General features: G+C 46.3%; 1 protein-coding gene across 1 annotated transcript in view; it reads left to right on the forward strand.

Moving 5' to 3' along the window:
- Positions 1–18,645, forward strand: part of arhgef17 (Rho guanine nucleotide exchange factor (GEF) 17) — a 504,936-nt gene that overhangs the window by 371,614 nt on the left and 114,677 nt on the right. The window contains exons 4-5 of the mRNA XM_085999453.1: positions 4,800–4,916; positions 6,294–6,386. Coding sequence (XP_085855579.1) covers positions 4,800–4,916; positions 6,294–6,386 — 210 coding nt within the window. The remainder of the gene's footprint in view (positions 1–4,799; positions 4,917–6,293; positions 6,387–18,645) is intronic.

Consider the following 18,645-nt stretch of genomic DNA (forward strand, 5'->3'; position numbering starts at 1 on the left):
GTTGAAAAGGGAGACATTTGCCCCCAGAAAGGCAGGGAAACATCTGGAAGGAGCAATTTGAGCCAGGGTGAACATGGGTGAAGTTCTGGCTGTAGGTGTCCAACGCTGATGGCGGAAGCAATTTCAGATGGTGAATTAAGGCTATCACACAAGAAATGTATTGGAATAACATTGAAGCACGCAAGCTTAGTGTGACAATCACCACCTTCACTGCAGCGTTGTGATTAGGCTAAAAAGCTTAATAGGAGTGCTGGAGTAAAAGTGCTGGAGGTACAATATCAGTAGTTAAAAGTTTCAGGATAAGGCAGCATAAGCCCTTGTAATGGAGGAAGTGATGAGTCAAGTGTGAGGAAACATTGGCTGCACATCTCCAAATAGATAGTTCTAAAGAAAGAGCTCCTTTATAAGGTGCCTTTCACACCCTCAGGACATCACAAAGTGCTTGACAGCCAATGAAGCACTTTTGAAATGTAGTCCCTGTTGTAATGTAGGAAACGCGCCAACCAATTTGCGCACAGCAAGCTCCCACAAACAGCAGTGAGATAATGACCAGACCTTTTTCTGGTCGTGTTAGTTGAGGAGTATATACTCTTCTTCCAATAATGCGACGGGATCTTTTATGCCCACGTGCGAAGGCAGACGGGGGCCGCAGTTTAACGTCTTATCCAAAAGGCGTGGGCACCTCCGTCAGTGCGGCACTCCTTCAGTACTGCACTGTGCTGTGAGCCGAGATTATGTGCTCAGGTCCCTGGAGTGGGACTTGAACCCCCGACCTTCTGACTCAAGAGACAGGTGCTACCAGTGGAGTCAAGACTGACACCTAACAGCACACCAATTGCAAACCGCAGGAAGCCATTTTATAATATTTAAGTCGCAATACAATGAACCGCAACAGAAACCCGGGGGGGGGGGGGGGAAGGGAGGTGGCAGGAGGGGAACGGGGCCAAGTTTAAAATAATGGCCATACAGACCAGAACCTCCCAGCTTCACTCCTGCAGCTGTGCTAAATTAGTTGACCTTGGGTTGGCAGTAGGAATACTATAAGTTGTTAACATCCCTGTGCCAGGGAGAGGGAAGAAAAATCTGCCATATTTATCTCCCCTTCGCCATCACCATCAAGTGACCTTTGCTGGAAGGCAATTAAAGGAGTTGCTAGGGTCGAGAGAGAGAAAGTATTTCCTCTGGTGTGGAGTCCGGAACAAGAGGGGAGGCATAACCTTAAAATTAGAGCTAGGCCGTTCAGGGGTGATATCAGGAAGGACTTCTTCACACAAAGGGTAGTGGAATTCTGGAACTCTCTTCCTCCCAAAAAGCTGTTGAGGCTGGGGGGGTCAGTTGAAAATTTCAGATTGATAGATTTTTGTACGGCAAGGGTTACGGAACCAAGGCGGGTAGATGGAGTTAAAATACAGGTCAGCCACAATCTCATTGAATGGGGAACAGGCTCGAGGGGCTGAATGGCCTCCTCCTGTTCCTGTGTTCCTGGAAACTGCAGTGTGGACGATAGGTGAGGACAAAACCGAGCTTGGCTTTGATTCTCTCAGCGGTGACATCGCCTGCTGACCCTTGCTGTCTAGGCTCTTACTGAAACATAGCCAGATAGGAGAGGATCAGCAACAGCTAGTGGATTCATTCTGCAGAGATTCTCTTAACTGACCACAGAATGTAGGTAGATAGATTTAGGCATCTACTGGAGCTAAAACCAAAGTAAGACAGATCACATACTGTTGTCTTCTTGTATTTTATGGAACTGTTTACATAGGACCCTTTGCTTATCCGTGTTTAGCCATATACTGTGTGGTTTAACAAATACAGATTTAGTATTTCCTGCCGAATAGTACATTGTGTTACTTTCTGTAGAAAAAAAGAAGAGAATAATGTTTATGTAGAAAGCGTGTTTGCAGCCAAGGCCCGGCCTTATTCCAGATCCTTTCCCGCTCATACACAGCAGCTCCAGCAGGTCAAGTGAGGACCCTGGTCAGGTAAAATGACGGGATCCTTTTCTCTTATTCACCACTTTACAGCTTCAGCAGTGCGCCCCCTTGTGGTGATAGTTCTAATTCGTTACAAAAACTCAACTTTATTACGCTGACAGTGGGGTAGATATTGACTGTGTGCGATAGCGTAAGATGAGTGATAGCGAATGGGCAGCCCGTTTTACATCTTCCCCCCCGATTTTTATTTCCATTGACTTCATGATTTGCAGAGGTTTTGGTCCCCTTACAAAGGGGCCTTGGCTACCATCGCTGCAGTTTACGGCCTCTTGGGAGCAGATGGGGCCCGTAGATGATCTCCTGATGCAGCAGGCAGCCATCATTGCCTGCTAATTCATGGACCTCCCCCTCACTTCACGAACTTTGGTAGGAACAGCTGCGGGGGGCATAATCCCAGTGTCATTTTCGGGATGTAGTGAGACTAGGGAAACTGGGATTATTCTCATTAGAACAGAGAATGTTAAGGGGAGATTTAATAGAGGTGTTCAAACTGATGAGGGGGTTTTGATACAGTACATAGGGAGAAACTGTTTCCACCTTCAGGAGGGTCAGTAACCTGAGGATGCTGATTTAAGATAGTTGGCAGAGGGGAGATGAGGAGAATTTTTTTACGCAGCGAGTTGTTATAATCTGGAATGCACTGCCTGATAGGGTGGTGGAAGCAGATTCAATAGTAACTTTCAAAAGGGAATTGGCAGGGTGATGGGAAAAGAGCAGGGGAGTGGGACTAATTGGATAACTCATTGAAACGATAGGCTGAATGGCCTCCTGTGCTGTATGATTCTATGATGGCCGGCTCGCACATTTTCAGAGATCATTGGGGCAGGATTTTCATTGGGCCGTGGAGGCGGGATTGGAGGCGTGTGGGGGGTTAAAATCCCGAATTCGGGAGCCCCGACGCCATCCCGCACCCAACCCGCCTCCATGCCAGTTTCAAAGGAGGCGGGTCCTGCCCCGCACTGGGACCCGCCTCCCCAAGGCGGGAAGGGGATTAGTGCCAATTAACTGCCTGTTAACAGGTAGTTAACAGGCAGTTTTTAGCCTAATCCCTATTTTTAATGTTGAAGTGTGGGATTCCCGACGGCTCCAAACCACGCCAAGTTAGCGAGGCGGGCCGTCGGGATGAAGGACTTGGAGGGGTCGAGATGTCGGTGTTCAGGTGAGTGATGGGTGCATGAGTGCAGAGGTAAGTGTGTTTGGTGTGTGTAAAGTGTTTAAAGAAGTTTTACATACCTTTACTTACCTTTACAGCTTTCCTTCCTTCAGGTCTCTGGAGTCCCTCATCTCACCGGCACAGAAAGCAGAATGGCTGCGAGCTGTCAAAAATTGCAGCATTCAGCTTTCTGTTCCGGGGAGATCTCTAAATCATCCTGAGAGGAAGGAATTAACTTAGAATACAGATTGTCAGTGTTTGACAGCTTCAAACAGCTGTGAAACGCTGATATTTCATCTGTCAAAAGGTCTTAACAGATGTAATTTCAATCTGTGATGTCACCTGTTGCCGGGTGGCCCTTAATTGGCCTGCTGAGCCTGCTGGGCGGGCTCAACAAGGTCAATCAAGGCAAAATCGCATGGGTTGGCTAGAACTCAATGGAGGCGGGACTACAACCCCGAAAGTCTCGCCTCCTACCCGACTCCTCAATGAAAATCCAGCCCCAAATGTTTAACCCTATTGAGCTGCCTCCTGTTTCGGTCAGTCTCTCCCCAGTTTTTGCTAATTGGTGGCAGTTGGGGAACAGGATGCCTTTCCTGAGTGGTTTGAAAATAAACAGAAGGCATAGGTTAGGAAGCGGGCTGCATCATCCCAGTGCATCCTCTTTTATAGAGGAGATGAAAACGTATAGAATCGTGTGAAAGAGTTCTGTATATAGTTAAAGGTAATAACAACCTGGGTACATCTGGTATTGTATTGTTTCTCTCGATCTCTGGTCTCTCTCTGACCAACCTCGTCGGGTTCGGGGAGATTTTCGGACAGAACCTTCTGCCAGTGCATGAGGCCTGCGCAACGTGTGTACCATCTTCCACCCGACATAAACTTGTGCTTATCCAAAACCCTGCTGCCCGTATCTTAACTTGCTCCAAGTCCCGTTCAACCATCACCCCTGTACTCGTTGACCTACATTGGCTCCCAGTTTGACAAGACCTCAATTTTAAAATCCTCAGTCTTGTTTTCAAATCCCTCCATGGCCTCACCCCTCCCTATCTCTGTAACCGTCTCCAGCTCCAAAACCCTCCAAGATCTCTGCGCTCCTCCAATTCTGGCCTTTTGCGCATCCCCGATTTTAATCGCTCCACCGTTGGCGGCCGTGCTTTCAGCTACCTAGGCCCTAATCTCTGGAATTCCCTCCCTAAACCTCTCCGCCTCTCGACCACTCTCTCCTCCTTTAAGATGCTCCATAAAACCTACCTCTTTGACCAAGCTTTTGATCACCTGCCCTGATATCTCCTTCTGTGGCTCGGTATCAAAAATGTTTTATTGATATCACTCTTGTTAAGCACTTTGGGACATTTTGCGATGTTAAATGCGCTATATAAATGTAAGATGTTGTTGTTGTATCACCATAATTCAGGTGTAGAGATCCATATTTCCTGCAGGCTTTTATGACGTGTGAACCTGGGGGTCGTGATTTACCTTTCGCTCCGAGCAACCTTCTGCCACTTGCCTGTTCAGTGTAACAGTCCTGGGTGTGGCTATACATGGGTACCACTGATAAATCATTCATCCACAGCACTGACCCTGATGCTTTCAACGTAGTTTTACAGTGCATTCTGTCACTTCCATTAATATCTGTATTCCTTTTGCAGTTCTCCAAGGATGTACTGGCCAACTCGTACTCTGCATACATCGACAACTTTCTCAATGCCAAAGAAGCTGTGCGATTGGCCAAGGATGCAAAGCCGGCATTTATTAAGTTTTTGGAGGTAAGACCTGTCGCTAGTTCTGCAGTGGGGCTGGAAGGGGAATGATCTGGTTTAGCGATGAGGCTGGAAGGGGAATGATCTGGTTCAGTGATGGGACCAAGGGGATTGATGTGGCTCAGTGGTGCTGCCAGAAGGGGATTGATCTGGTTCAGTGATAGGACCAAGGGGATTAATCTGGCTCAGTCATAGTGGCCAGCAAGGGGCAGGGCGGGGTGGGCAGAGCTGGCTCAGCGATGGGGCTATGAATAGGTGCCCCATCTGGTTGGCAGTGTGACTGACTGGAGGCACTAGAATGGGGCAGGGTGTGGGGTTGGCTGAGTGATGGAGTTGGTGGGAGGCAGGACTGGCTTGGGAATGAGGTGGTTTCGTCTTGTATATTTACAAGATAACTAGATGTCACGAGTGTCATCTCAACCTGTGTATTTGACATACTGAAAATGACTCTTCAGTACATCAGTGGCACAGTGTTAAATCCCAAATTCTCATACAACTAATAAAGTAATTACTGTTTTATGTAAAAGTAGTCACATTGTTGGCTGCAAAGTTCCCTATAACCTCAGATGAATACCCCATATTCATAATTATTGCCCATATTTGTAGCCAACTATAATCAGTGTTATATTTTTCCATTCCCCACACCATGCTGTGTGGTAGTACCTACTATGGACTACATCCTCAGCAGGAACTGGGTGGAAGCTACCCAAACACATTTCACATAGGACTTTTACAACCAAAGATGACTTTCAGAGCATTAGTCTGGGCTGTACTTGAACCTGTATCCCATAGGTGAAAAGTCAGTGACTAACCCACTGCACTACCCACTACCTCATACTCCTTAAATAAAAACAGCTACAATAATCAATGATTGCATTTTAACATTGGGAGAAGATTCCCTCTGTTCATTAAATGTCGCAAAATCCTAAATACTAATATAAAGAACAGCCCGAATATTCCTCTCCTATGCCCCTGGGGAAGGCTCAGTTCCTTGGAACAAGATTTCCGGAGGTTCCCCTGAAGTGCCTAAGACCTACCACAGATGCAGGCATTGCAACGCCATGGAAATGAGGTGGGAAGGGCCCAATGCTTCACTCTTGTGGAAGAGTAGAGGGAAATTTACTGTGCATCTACTACCTGGGAGTACTTGATGCTGACAGTGATTGCCTGAGTGTTATCTCTCTCCCTAATGAGGACAAAGATGGACCTAAAAAAATAAAAGACTGACCATGAAAGAATCTAGCCTCTGCTCTTCTGATGACATTCATAGGTGGCTCTTAAAAATATCGCAACTTGTAATTTGTGAGTTGGAAGTGTGGTGTTGCAAGATGTGGTCTGGTGTCGAACTGACACTCTTCACACTCTGACACTCTTACATTGCAGCAAAGCATGAGGGAAAACAAGGAGAAGCAAGCACTGTCCGATTTGATGATCAAGCCAGTACAGAGAATTCCCCGCTACGAGCTTCTGATAAAGGTAAGAAATGTAGGACCGAGGTCAAAACCAATGGGTGGGGTACAAGAGGAAGCCAACTAACTCATGAAAATACTGACGGCTAAATGGAAACGAGCCAATTCAGTACACAATATGGATTGCACAATGTGTCAACCTTAAGGTCTAATCATTTGTAGATTTTAAAGAAAGGAAAAGTAAACAATCTTTGCTGCTTGAAGTAGAACTTCTATGATTTGGAACGTCCTCCTTCTGGACTATACGTCTAAACAGTGCAGGGCAGGGAGTGTAATGACAAGGAAAGGCTGGGACCTCAGCTAGCCCCAAGTATTGTATACTACAGGACAGATGGCAGCTCATTTCTGGAAGTTACTTGACTTTCGCCTTAGCCGTTCAGCTATGGACTCAGCTGGTGAGCAGCTCCCCAACGATCTTACTGAGTGATGTTGTTCTGGGAGGTCACAGGGCAACGAAAGTTATGACAAATGTATTATAAAATCCCAGAAGCTGCATTTATGTTGTGATCCCTGCTTTTAAAGGGGGGGTTGGGTCGAGTTTATTTTAGCCTCTAGGCTCAGTTCGAAGCCTGTGCTTTGAAATTGCTGCATTCGAGACATTTGCTCTGCAGCAGCTATGTTATACCTACTGCACCAACATTTTCCAAAAAAATCTGTTTTATTTTTTGCCCCCAGGATGTAGGAGTGATATCACGCTTCTAATTTACCATTTTGAATGGAATATTTCACAGATCTGGAGGAATACTTTGCGAGATTTATCCTGATGGGCTGCCCCTTTAAATGAGCGAGGTGACCTGCCATAACTCCTCACTAACACTGTAGCACACCCGCTGATGACAGAGAAACTGTATAAAACACTCTGGCCTGGGTTTTCCGCTCGCCAGCCCGTGATTTTCCGAGATGAACTTTAATGCATGTGCAATTGCGGGGCGACGAGTGCAGAAGCGGAAAACCCAGGACCCTTACTGAAACAAACCCCTTCACTGGAACACTCTGTGATACATATACCACAACCTCTCATGTAGCGTCCATTGATTTTCATCCATACCTTCAGCTGCCTCGGCCCTAAGCCCTTGAATTCCCTCCCTAAACCTCTCTACCCCTCTCTCCTTCTTTACGACGCTCCTTAAAAACCTGCCTCTTTGACCAATGTTTTGGTCACCTGCCCTAATATTTTATGTGGCTCAGTGTAAAAAATGTGTTTGATAACACTCCTGTGAAGCACCTTGGGACATTTTACTGTGTTAAAGTCGCTATATAAATGCAAGTTGCTGTGTGTTGCTCATTTGCTGCTGGAGTAAACACTTGCTATAACACGTGTTTTGTGAAACTGCTGAAGGCTTCACAAAGTTAGTCATAGAGATAGTTTACTGTAGTTTGTGTGCGGAAGCCACACCACTGAGATACTTCAAGAAATGGTATTACTTCTAAGTCCATATTAAATCAAAGTACCTATTAGTGCTTGGAACTACTTCCTCAAACTGTAGACATGTGTATTTATCCAGAGATAGCGACCCATGCAGATCTATCATGGTACGTTTTCCCCTTTTACCAGTCTACCTTAGACATTCTCTCAGGCACAGCAGGGCGGTCCCATTGTTTCAAGGGTGTGTTGGACTGGCCAATATCTATTTATATATTAGCAAAATGCAGGGGTGTGACAGTAGGAACCCCTTGTGGTCTGAACTGGATATTGTGTCTTTCACACGTGCCCTCAATTGTGCTTCACCAATATTTCCGAGGGAGGTCTGAAAATACTTAGAGAGGCGAGCCCAGATAGGAATTGTTAGCTGCGTTATTTTACAGACAGCATGTGAACGTACAGAGTAACCGATGTAATCAAATCTCACCTTGATGCAACTAGCTACCGAACCCTCCTCAAGAACAATAAAAATAATAAAAATATGCCACAACTGTCCATATTGGCGAGATCACATTACTTTTCCTGTTTAGCCTTCCGATCCTGACCAGCTCTGAACTTGAGACAAACGAGTTTCCCCTTGCTAGGCCAGGCTTCCACAGCTGGCAGGCCCACTGCCCTTGTGTCCCTTTGTCTTTTTCTCTTCATGGTCTCAGAGAGTGGGAGAGCAGTCCCTCTGATTTCTTCCCCATTCAGTGACTCACCAGTAAGCTTATCTGTAAAACCCGGCGACCTCTCCTCCACACTTTGGGATTTAGGTTTAAAGAAACATCTCCTGCTATTCTCAAAATTAATAGGGACCATCCTGGCTTAATGGGCCTAAGATGAGACAATTGACCCTCGTCTCAGTTTAAAGCAGATGGTAAGCCATGGCATTCCACAAACTGTCTGGTCTAGATTTAGTGCACAGTGTCAATGTCTGCAGCCTGTGTTTTTTTTTAATCTTGTGTGAATCCACTTAGTTTTAATATGCAACTCTTAAACATAACCTATTCCCAAATACTTTACAGGAAGAAAAAGATAACCAAAAATCCTAAAATGTGACATTAAACTCTCTCATAATCATACAGGCTGGCCTTAGACATTATAATCAAGTACAGTAAAACTGAAAAGAACATGACAGGTGATGTGGCCAGATGTGGGGGGTACCCATTCTGTTGATCACTCTAGCAAATAAATTATAGTGTGAAGACAAACAGGAAATCTGATTTTGGACTCACGTTTACTTTTTTTAATTAAAATTATCAACAGGGGGAATTTGACTTTGGTGGTTACGCAGCTAAGGGAAAATGAGTTGATCAGTGACATTCTTTGTCATTGATTAGGGAGCTGTTGTGACAATGTTCTAACAGGCATCAGAAAATGAGACAATTGCTGGCATAGGCGCAAGGGGCCGAATGGCCTCCTTCTGTGCTGTAACCATTCCATGATTCTATGAAAATATCACAGAATGAGACTGTGATATCTCTGGACTTCTGGCACTGTCATGTTGCAATCCAAAGTACTCAGTTTTTAAAAAAATGTGTTAAACTTGCAGCAGCTTTTGGCCACTTCTGGGCCCTTGAGACAGAACAAACTTACTTTGGGATTTCTGACCTCCAGCATTTTTTTTTCTAGGAGCCCTTGAAAAATTACCCTCCCACTCTCATGCACCTTCTTCCCAATTATTGCTGGGCTCCTCCTGCGCCTCTCCGACCTGACGGCGCACCACAGATAGTTGCAGTATCGTCCTGGTTCAGTTCCCTGCAGTGGAACGCCAATCTTATCCCAGCATTCCAACCACATTTTCCTGCATGAAAACTTGGGATCAACTAGGTCGTAAAAAAGAGTGCAGTTGAAGATGAATGTGTTGTAACACACTATATATGAGCTTGCCAGGGCTGTTATTTGATTCCTGACCAATTAGAGTAATCAGTTTGAAAGGAACGTACAGCAAAACGCTCTTAAGTACATAACTGCTAAACTCTTAAGCGTGCAAAGACTTGAACCAAATGGTATATATGCGGTGATGGTCTTAACTTTTAAAAGCATAGCATTCTTATTGCGTGAGTACACAGAAACTAAGGAGGCAGAACAGTCTGGTGAACTGTCTGCCGAAATCTGATCTCCAATTGTCAGAGTAAAGCCATTGATGTCTGCACTGTGAATTAGTTCCAGAATGAAGTAAAGCCCCTTGTAGAGTATGTTTGATATCGGGGAGCAGTTTGGAAATGGTCCAGAAGAATTGAACACTGTCTCTGCCGTTTTTCGATTCACAGCATCAATCCCATTGTTTGCTTGTAGGGTCCCTTTCCACCTGCGTAGTCCACTTTCTTCTGAGCATTGTAGAATATGATATAATGGCAAATATAACGTACACAAGGCCCTCAGCGGGTTCATGCGATCTAATACTCCCTTCCAGGAAAATTGTCTTTTCCCCCCCTAATTCAACCAAGGTGAAGAACTGGGCAAGTGGGGGCATCAGGAATGTGAACCTCCATTTAGCCATTCTGTGGGTTGACTTTACCCTTAGTTTGCTCTTTTTGCCTCCTCTGTCACTGCCTCCAGATTTTCATTGGTAACCACTGATATTGTTGTGTGATTGGCTGACATGATGTATCTGTGCAGTGAAGTGAGCAAAGTCAGTTTCTTCCTTTCAATGAAGGGGCTGGTCAGTCATAACCTGTGACTGTTTGAGAACTATCAAGATGTTGGCGACTGTGAAAGGTGGGTCTAAAAGCTGCAACCATTTCGCTGGGAGGCAGGCCCTGTACCACCCATATGACCTGGACGTGGACTAGGTTGATTTGATGTGTTAGTTTGACACCTAAAAATAAATGGGGTCAGCGGTAAAACCACTTACCTTTACAAATTTGAAATGTACAAACGTGCGAAAAAGGACAGGAAAAGTCCAACTGACCCACTCGGCCTGACATAACGTAGCTTATGTGCATCATCAACCCACTCCTCACCCCAGTCACACAAGCTCCCGGGAGGGGCGAAAAAAGGAAAAACTCTTTGGCTAATCTAAGAAAATTCTTTGAGAATTTCCTCTCTGAGCCTGAAGGCAGTTGGGCAGCAGACTTCACTCGATGTTATCAACAATTCCCTGCCCCTCCACCTACTTTCTACTCTCGAGAACTTGTCCTTTTGAAGGACCCCGGTGAATCCATACTTACTGCACATTGGGGTAGAAATTGGGACGCAGTTTAGAGGTCTTACATCCTACGGCCCAAGGACGCCTGAAAAACGTGCAACCCAAAATTGGGGTCGGCCCATTTTTCAGGCATCTGGGACGGTCGCCTAACACAGGCGTTATGCCCCTTGCATATGCTAATGAGGGACCCAAAGCTTATTTTAGGACCCCTCTGCCAAATTGGGCAGTGCTGAGAGGAGCAGGAGTTGGGCTTTCCCCGCTCAGGTTTTCTGCCCGTGTATGTAGACGAGCCAGTGGCTGCCATCGGAAAGGTAAGTGTAATTATTTTTTTTTAATTGCTGCAGAGTCGGGAGGAACAGGATTGCTTGTCCCCGCTCCGCAGCGCTCCTGGCGGCCGCAAGCACTGCAGAGCATTTAGTCGCGTGTGTGTGTGTGTGTGTGTGTGAAGATGTCAAGGCGCTATATCATAATGGTTTCGCAGAGTGCGCTGCTGCCATTGGTGCAGATCTCGGGCACAAAGCACCAATTTCCCAGTGCTGTCTCCCACTGCTCAAGGGCGCCTGAAATACGTACGATGTTCAGGTGTCCCTGGGGGACTGCCTAAAAAAGGCATTCGGCCCCCTTGCATATGTTAATGAGGGGCCTAGCGCCCATTTCAGGTCTTTCGGAAACTCGACAGAGCTGAGCAGAGTAGGTGCCGGGCCTGCTACGCTCAGTTTGTTGGCTCCTTCTGTGCCCTAACCAGAGGTGCTTAAAGGGACCACTGGAGACCGACGCCAAAGAGGTAACTTTTCAAAAACTCACTTTTATGTGGAGCCCTGAGGAGCAGGAACGATACGCCTGGTTCTACTGCGGACCGCTGGCGACTCGCACTCGCCCCACCTCGCTCCCATTCTCCTCCCCCTCTCCCAGGACCTACCTGATGGCCGCTGCTGGCGAGGCAGCCGGCCTGAAGCGGTTCTCCGGTGACCGGCGAGCTGCATCCGGACGCCCGCTCGGCTCAGCTCGGCATCCGCGGCTCATTGGTAATGTGCTGAGGAAGCCCAAGGCAAGATTTGGGTAGAGCTTCTGGTGCACGCTCCCAGCATCGACCAATCTGCGGCCAAAAACGGGCCTAAAACAACACGTCGGCCAATGTGTTTACTGGTCCTTGGAAGACCCGGTAAAACCCAACAAGTTCCTCTATAGAAGCAGCTGGAGAATCATCACTCTTTGGAGCAGTAATATTAAAGGGACATTTTAAGAGAATGCACAACAAGGTGTGTAAGGGTAAATAGAGCTGTGCCCTGTGTAAAAACAAAACTGCAAACACCGAAAATCTGAAATAGAAATAGAAAATGCTGAGAATACACGTCACTGGCATCAGCACCCGTAAAGAGAAAAGATCGGTTCACTGTTCAGGTGTCGATGCTTTGTCTGAACAGTTCGGGTGACAGTCGGACACCTGGTTCTTTCGCCATGCACTTGGACTTGCTGTGTATTACCAGCGCTCTCGGTTTTCAATATGATAAAGGTTTGCCGCTTCCAGCTCCACGCAAAGCAAACAGAAAAATACAACCCAACTTGTTGCAATGAGTACATATTTGCCAATATTTCTTGGAGGAAAATTGGGGCAGCTCGCTCTGCGTTGGACGAGCCAAAGGTTTTCTTTTAAGCTCAGGTGTTTCCCTCTGGCCCCAGAAACACAGACTCCCTGATGCCGGATGGAGTTGCCAACCCTCCAGGATTGACCTGGAGTCTCCAGGGATTAAAAATTAATCAAAGGGGCATTAAAAGAATTGTGTGTTTTTCATTTTCTTTGAATATTTTCCTTTATTAGTTATTATAAAAATATTGGAGATGTTTGTCTGGACAGGGCAGTTGGAGGTGCGAAGCCACGTGATGAAACCTCCGTGAATGCGTCCAACCAGAGTTGGCGACCCAAATGCCCGACCACTGTGGGAGGCAAGCGTGTGACCCACAGGGAGCAGGACCTGAGACACTTTTCAAGGTTTGTGAAAGAGCAGCGCAGGCTTGCACTACCATGACCTCTCCCCGATGCAGTGGGGATCCAAGACTTCATAAGGAAATTGGAGACTGTCCCAATGAAATCGGAAGCATTGGCAAGTATGTAAATACACTCTGTAAAACCACGGAGGAAATGAGTCTGCGTTCGTCAGACTGCCGAGCAAACAGGCAACAACTGAAGCAGAGAGTCTTTCACAGCTCTGTTTGTTCAGCTCGCCTATCACTCGGGTCCGACTCATACCTTGTTTGTAGTGGCAGATGGGAACCTGAATCTGTGAGACAGCGAGATTCAGCTCCCAGCTCCCACTGTAAACATTACAAAGTTACAGCGTCCGGAATTCACTTGGGTTTCATTTATTCTAATTTCTCTAAATACCGAGTTCCTGTTTATGTAAGCTTGACTTTTTTTTAACGCATCTGCATGCTTGTTCCCCCTTCTCGTGTCCACGGCAGTGCATCTGCCACCTCCCCTCCTCCCCCCGCGGCGGTTCATCTGAGTCATTATCCCAGGAAGTTAGCATCTGCTAAAATCTGAGAAAATTGTATTTACATGGAAGAGTCAGAATACTGCTCGAAACATTGGACAGTACTTGCAAAGTGCAACAGAAGCATCGAGCGATAAGAAATAGGTACTATATAAACTTCAGCTTTAATCACTGCGAACGGGGATTTCAGTAGAATCATAGAAATGCTTGTACCGAAGGAGGCCATTTGACCCATCATGCATGTGCAATGCTAGCTACCCCACTGGAGCTATCCAATCCAACTCTTTTTTTTTAAATGTAGCTAATAATTAGATAAGCACTAATACTCAGGTGAGTGAATGTGTTAACTTAGAGGCAAGTAATATGCCACCATGGAATGGAACTAAAAACAAATTGTTGGCGTCAGCATTTTGAAGGTGTTATTATCGTCTGGTGATAAACTGCTTTGTGAGACATTTAGACAGGTTGAGCGCAATGATGACATCATTGTAACACCTACTATGTCACAGGAGGAATGACACACTTCGACTGGCCAGTCCAAATATGGCCAGTTCTAATGGAGATTTTGCGTTGTAATTCAGCAGTTGTTATCTCATTTCCCGTACGGTTGTGTTTCTCCGTCTATCTCAGTCAGGGGCAGGAGTCAGCTAGTATGGTTAAAAACATCTATTAATGTTGCTCACATGGCAAAAATCAAACAAACAGTCTTGTAGAAAATGGACATGATCTCGGCAAACCAAAAGTCACAGATATTAAGTTACCTGCCTTAAACTTATTTCCAGGTCTCCTATTAATTTTGAGGTACTAAATATAATGCTCTGAATTAAATTAATACCAATTATATGACCTTCCAGAGAGAGTGAACAAACTTTGGCCTCACCTATAAAAATGAAGCAAATGGACTGATCCATTTGGGTAAGAGGGTGGGACCCAAAATGTAAGAGAATATGGGCGAAAAATTGAGTCACGCCCCCTTTGGGGCGCTAACTTTGCCAGGGCGCTACTTTTAGCGTCCTGGAAAAATTAGCACCCCCGCGACCGAAATTGAGTGGTAGCACCCCAAGAGGGATCGGGGCGCTACTGGAAGCGCCCCGCCTTCCTCTTGGGGCGCTGCGAGGGAATGCTGCGGCATGTCACGTCGCGGTATTGCAGGCCTTCCTCCCCTTAAAGGGAAGGGGCCTTGCGCAGCGCGACCTGGGGCCCAGCTGGGCTCCAGGGGATCAGGTGTGCCGGCAAAAGAGCCCGGCACTCGAGAGAAGTGCCGGGCTCATGGAGCGCAGCCATCACTCCGCGGAGGGGGCGGGTAAGGAGGCAGGTGCTGGCAGGTGGCCAGCCACAAAAATAGCCGCCCGGCACCTCCCCTTTAATTTGCGCCGCCCCGGCCACAGGTACGCCCCCCTGACCCCGTCGGACATAACGTCCAGCGGTAAGTCAGGGGGCGCTACCGAAGATCGCGGCCGGGGCGCTGCGCATGTTGATGACGTCAACGCCAGCGGTGCAGCGCCGCGGGGCGCTAATGGGAGGCGCAAAGCAACCAAAGTTTTCCCCCTATTTCTTTCTGTCTTCACAGGATCTGTTGGCACTAAATGACACCTGTAAAGGGAGGACTGTACTTCTCTCCTTTCTTGAATGATAGTGCAGTCCTTCCAAGATTTTCGCTCCTTTAAATTAACCCTTTCTCCGCTGTTCTTGTGATCTCTCTGAGACGCAGCAACACACAACAAGAGATTCAACCGCCACAATCAATCAGAGCACATTACAAAATAAAGGAGCCATGCACACTTTCAAATACAAAGTTTCATTTGTCACATATACTCTTGCTTAAAGTTGAATTTGTAACTAAGAAAAAAGGGGAAGAAAACTTTCCCAAAATTCAAACTGTAGCGGAAACTACAGTGGCAACTAATGCAGCAAACTTTTGGCAGTTTCAACATGGCCTGTTCCAAGAATAGAATCATAGAATAAGACAGCACAGAAGGAGGCCATTCGGCCCCTCGAGTCTCTTTCGAAGAGCAGTCCAGTTAATCCCACTCCCTGCTCTTACCCCATATCCCTGCAATTTTTTCTCCTTCAAGTATTTATCCAATTCCCTTTTGAAGATTACTGTTGAATCTGTTTCCACCGCCCTATCGGGCCGTGCGTTCCAAATCCTAAACACTCGTTGCGTAAAAAAGTTTTTCCTCATGTCGCCTCTGGTTCTTTTGCCAATCACCTTAAAAGTGTGCCCTCTGGTTATCGACCCTTCAGCCATTGGAAACAGTTTCTCTTTATTACTCTATCTAAATCCTTCATGATTTTAAACACCTCTATTAAATCTCCTCTTAGCCTTCTCTACTCCAAGGAAAACAACCCCAGCTTCTCCAGTCTATCCACGCAACTGTAATCCCTCATCCCTGGTACCATTCTAGTAAATGTCTTCTGCACCCTCTCCAAAGCCTTCACATCCTTCCTAAAGTGTGGTGCCCAGAATTGGACACAATACTCCAGCTGGGGCTGAACTAGTGCTTTATATAGGTTTAGCATAACCTCCTCACTTTTGTACTTTATGCCTCTATTTATAAAGCCCATGATCCCATATGCTTTATTAACAGCTTTGTTAACCTGTCCTGCCACCTTCCAAGATTTGTGCACAAGCACCCCCAGGTCTCTCTGTTCTTGCACCCCTTTAAAATTGTACCATTGAGCTAGTATTGCCTCTCCTCATTCTTCCTACCAAAATGTATCACCTCGCACTTTTCTGCGTTGAATTTCATCTGCCATGTGTCCTCCCATTCCACCAGCCTGTCTCTGTCCTCTTGAAGTCTATTGCTATCTTCCTCAGTATTTACTACACTTGGAATACTACCAAATACTACCAATGTGCTTGCCACTACAAAAACACGAATAGACATTAAGGTTATGTGTAAGGCAGGGTACAAAAAGCTCTTTGTCCATACAGATTTCCTGAAGGAAATGGTAGGATTAACAATATCAGACAATGCAATGGATATTAATGCACTGTGATGCTGTTTAAATACAACAGAATCCTCCTATTTTCAATAGGTCAAAACAAACATTGGAGTAAAAAGTAAAAGAAAGCCCTGTATTTAAGTGGCGCCTTTCACATTATCAGGACGTTCCAAAGCACTTCACAGCCAATTAATTACTTTCTTTTATGAAGTGTAGTTGCTGTTGCTTTATAGGCAAATGCAGTAGCCAATCTGCACACAGCAAGGTCAGACAAATTGCAAATGAGATGTTGGTCAATTAACCTCTGTTGGCTGAGGGATGAATGTTGACCAGGACACTAAGAGAATTCCCTCTTCTTTTACTCATTTTGATGTCCATTAGAACATGCAGACAGAGTCTCAGTTCAAGATCTCATGAGAAACACAGTAGGGGTGATTTTCAACTTTCGCCCACCCATTTCCCACTGGATGGCCGTTAGTATATTGAAAACAGCCTGCCTGTTCCGTGCCAGAAGTATGCCCAGTGCCATTTATAGTTGGGCTTCTTTTTAGTTGTTCATCGTACCTGCCCAAAACTGGCGGGCACCGAATAAGGTTAGGATCCTGCGCCTGTTTCATCCTCCTCAGTGCTGAATTTGCCAGTTCTACAACCTGCCCACAAATCATGGGCAGGAAGAATCGAGTCGGGCCTAGATTATGTGGTTAAGTCCTGGAGCGGGGCTTGAAGCTACGACCTTCCGACTCCGAGATGAAAGTACCATCACAGGGACAAACGGACACTTCTGGCTAGATTCTTCCTATCTAGAACACGTTATCGGCACGTCGACCGCCGCACAAGGCCCCCGCTTTATCGGGAACAAACCGAAATCCGAGAACGGCGCGTAAGATTTGTCGAAATATTTCTATTTCTCGTGGAAACGCCGGAAATCTTAAATAAGGTTATAAAATGCTGGGAACACGCGACAGGCCTGTCCGTGTGTGACAAGTTAAGTGGGGAAGGGACTCTGATTCGTTAACCTGTGTGTATCTGTATCAGATGCACACGGGCCTGCTGTGTGTTTTGCAGCATTTTCTGGTTTCTCTTACCATGCCGGCATGTAATCTGAAGCTGACTATAATTATCATATTATTGGGAAGTGATGTTCTTAATCGGCCTGCGGTGTACATCTTAAGTAACCACAGACCGCGGTTCCCTTGAACTACATGGCAAATAGCTTCTTAATGTGCATTTATATTTTTACACAATTGCTTTAAACCGAGTTCTAGGTTTTACAGTTGTCACACACGCTGTAGACTTTTGTCACGATTAATTTCTGTGCCGCTAAGCTACACTATAAACACAAATGGCAGTGATTATGTAGTTGCTTGTGATAGTCTATATGTGGGTTTTGGCAACAGCTGCCCGTTCACATCGCTTAAATCATGAGAGTAAACTATCCGTCCTGTCGTGCTCTTAATGCTTGAAGAGGCTCAATTCCAATTCCGAGAGGCAGATATTAGAACTCACAAGCATCTCGCCAGTGATGCCAGCTTGCTTGCTTTTTATGTTTTATTGGAGAATTTCACTCTTTTTTATTTTGGCAGGCTGCGATGGAAAAATTGGACCTCGCAGTCCAAACCATAAATGGATTCATGTCGGTGCAAAAGGAGCACTGCTGCTAAAGATAGTCCAACATTACTGAGGCATACAGAAGCTGAGTCAGGAGAGCGCAGTGCCTGGCGTTTGTGGCCTGAGCCTGTATCCGCGCCATCTTCCCCAGATGCTGCATAATCATCTGTGAACGGAAGGCTGGGAGCAATAACATGCCTCTGGCGGTTAGCATTTCACTCTCAATATAAATTAATCGGCACTTCCACTCTGTTCCTTTTCCCTTTTTTCGCTCGAACCACTTTCCACCTCAGCGCTCTCTGTAACCGCCTACTGGAAGCCTGGTCGCCAACTTTGCAGCAGCTAGGGGAGCTTTTTGAACACGGCGGATTCGGAGTCAGAGACACAAACCCGAAAACACCAACACACGGCCCCCCACCCCCGCGGTCCACCCTACCTACACTCGCCCCCCCCCCCCAACACTCGCCGCCCCATTACTGTAGGTCCTCCCCTTACCAAGTGCCCCGCTGATCAGCTGAGCCACGGCCAGAAGTTTTATCACCTGTGACTTGGAGAGGGCGCAGAGGAGATTCACCAGAATGGCAGCGGGGATGAGGGGGTTTCAGGTCATCTGGAGAGACTAGAGCAGCTGGGATTGTTCTCCCTGGAGCAGCGAAGGTTA

The sequence above is a fragment of the Somniosus microcephalus genome, chromosome 10 (genome assembly GCF_052327205.1).
Source record: "Somniosus microcephalus isolate GS21.2 chromosome 10, FLI_Smic_1.0, whole genome shotgun sequence".
Classification (NCBI taxonomy): Eukaryota; Metazoa; Chordata; class Chondrichthyes; order Squaliformes; family Somniosidae; genus Somniosus; species Somniosus microcephalus.